This window comes from Macrosteles quadrilineatus, unplaced genomic scaffold (genome assembly GCF_028750875.1).
Source record: "Macrosteles quadrilineatus isolate MER2022 unplaced genomic scaffold, UCM_ALF_1.0 Scaffold_8__2_contigs__length_117827958, whole genome shotgun sequence".
In the NCBI taxonomy this organism is placed as follows: domain Eukaryota; kingdom Metazoa; phylum Arthropoda; class Insecta; order Hemiptera; family Cicadellidae; genus Macrosteles; species Macrosteles quadrilineatus.
In genome coordinates this window covers 4,414,219-4,416,487 of record NW_026542601.1, presented here as the reverse complement: position 1 = coordinate 4,416,487, position 2,269 = coordinate 4,414,219, and the positions used below count along the sequence as shown (strand labels likewise).

The 2,269-nt window shown below is 39.5% G+C and overlaps 1 protein-coding gene across 1 annotated transcript; it reads right to left on the bottom strand.

The window, feature by feature from the left end:
* Positions 1-303: 303 nt before the first annotated feature.
* Positions 304-1,221, bottom strand: LOC128999505 (dynein heavy chain-like). The gene has a single exon (XM_054426070.1). It carries the CDS (start codon positions 1,219-1,221, stop codon positions 304-306), a length of 918 nt encoding a protein of 305 aa, XP_054282045.1.
* Positions 1,222-2,269: the final 1,048 nt, after the last annotated feature.

The window sequence follows — 2,269 nt, the reverse complement described above, 5'->3', positions numbered from 1 at the left end:
GCACTGTATTCCAAGACGTAGGCACTGTATTCAAGGGCATAGGAACTGTATTCCATGTTGTAGGCATTGTATTCCAGGGCGTAGCACTGTATTTCAGGACGTAGGGCCAATGTATTCTAGAGCGTAAGCACTGTTTTCCAAGGCGTAGGCCCTGCAATCCAGGGCGTAGACACAGTATTCCAGGGCGTAGGTACTGTTTTTCAGGGCATAGGTACTGTTTTTCAGGGCTTAGACGCTGTATTCCAGGCCGTAGCACTGTATTTTAGGGCGTAGGCATTGTTTTCCAGGGCGTAGCACTGTATTTCAGGGCTTAGCACTGTATTTCAGGGCGTAGGCACTGTATTCCAGGGCGTATTCACTGCATTCCATGGTGTAGGCACTGTAATCCAGGGCATAGGCACTGTATTCCATGGTGTAGGCACTGTATTCCAGGGCATATGCACTGTATTCCATGGTGTAGGCACTGTATTCCAGGGCATATGCACTGTATTCCATGGTGTAGGCACTGTATTCCAGGGCATATGCACTGTATTCCATGGTGTAGGCACTGTAATCCAGGGCATAGGCACTGTATTCCATGGTGTAGGCACTGTATTCCAGGGCATATGCACTGTATTCCATGGTGTAGGCACTGTATTCCAGGGCATATGCACTGTATTCCATGGTGTGGGCACTGTATTCCAGGACATAGGCACTGTATTCCATGGTGTAGGCACTGTATTCCAGGGCATATGCACTGTATTCCATAGTGTGGGCACTGTATTCCAGGACATAGGCACTGTATTCCATGGTGTAGGCACTGTATTCCAGGGCATAGGCACTGTATTCCATGGTGTAGGCACTGTATTCCAGGGCGTATTCACTGCATTCCATGGTGTAGGCACTGTAATCCAGGGCATAGGCACTGTATTCCATGGTGTAGGCACTGTATTCCAGGGCATATGCACTGTATTCCATGGTGTAGGCACTGTATTCCAGGGCATATGCACTGTATTCCATGGTGTAGGCACTGTATTCCAGGGCATATGCACTGTATTCCATGGTGTAGGCACTGTATTCCAGGGCATAGGCACTGTATTCCATGGTGTAGGCACTGTATTCCAGGGCATATGCACTGTATTCCAGGGCGTAGGCACTGTATTCCAGGGCGTAGGCACTGTATTCCAGGGCGTAGATAAGCAAACAAACCAAGTTGCATGAATGAGATGATAACTTTTTCATATCATATGGTTCTGTGGACTATTGTGGGTTCTTAATTACCCACAATCAAATATTCCAGTTTTGTGCCATGAGAAAAGTCTAGTTTTTGTTTTTCTTAATAGTGTATTCAAAAGAGAAGTAATAATTGATGGAAGAAGTGATAATTGATTGGTTAAAAGAGGACACTAACCTCTTTTTGTAAAAATAAATATAAAAATAAATTAAAAGATAGCAAAAACTATTCTTCAATTTTATTATCCAAAGATTGTTAACCAAAATCTTGGAGAAATGTATTAAAGAAAGTGTTGAAGGAAGAAGTAAATGGAGAAATACTTGTTTGTTATCCTTAATTAACAGCAACACGCACCTCTTCCATTAGAAGCCCACTTTTGTTTCATCTCGTTTGCCTTATGTAGCAAACAATACGTTACATGTGCTTTCCATAGTTATAACTTGTTATGTTTTACATTATGATAATAATGATTTTATTAGTTTAGATACCACAACACTAGTCATAAATTATGTTTATTTAGGTTATTACTTTTCATGGTATGTTAAAACTTTACTTTCTTGGATTATAACAGAGAATTCAATATTTAAAGTAGCCTATCAAACGGTGTTAATTGTTTTTAAAATAATTATAAAATCTTTATCATACCATGCATATGTATCTATAATACCTTGTATTTAAATCGTTAGTAAAACATAATAAGATACAAAATGTTACCGTAAAGATCCAATAAATTTAAACAGCAAGCAAGGTAAGAAGCACAAACAATCAAGGCTATATAGTTAGACACAGTTGTGCATGTTCTACGAATTGTAAGGAACTTATTCTTCCTTTACATTAAGTAGTTGATAATTTACTGTTTAGGTCAAGGCTAAAGTGCAATAAAAGTAGGTTACTGTAACAAGTAAAGTGCATGTGCAAAGTACAGAGTAAGGATATTTATGACTCTGCAGTGCAGATCTTGGCGTACAAATATTACGAAACCTCAAATATAGTTATAATGGACGGTGTATTAAAATTATTGGCATTTAGATCCATACTGGGGACCAACTACACAAT

What these genes read in the sequence shown, in the direction of transcription:
- LOC128999505 (XM_054426070.1), bottom strand. Translation starts at nt 1,221, where the DNA reads ATGAAAAAGTTATCATCTCATTCATGCAACTTGGTTTGTTTGCTTATC.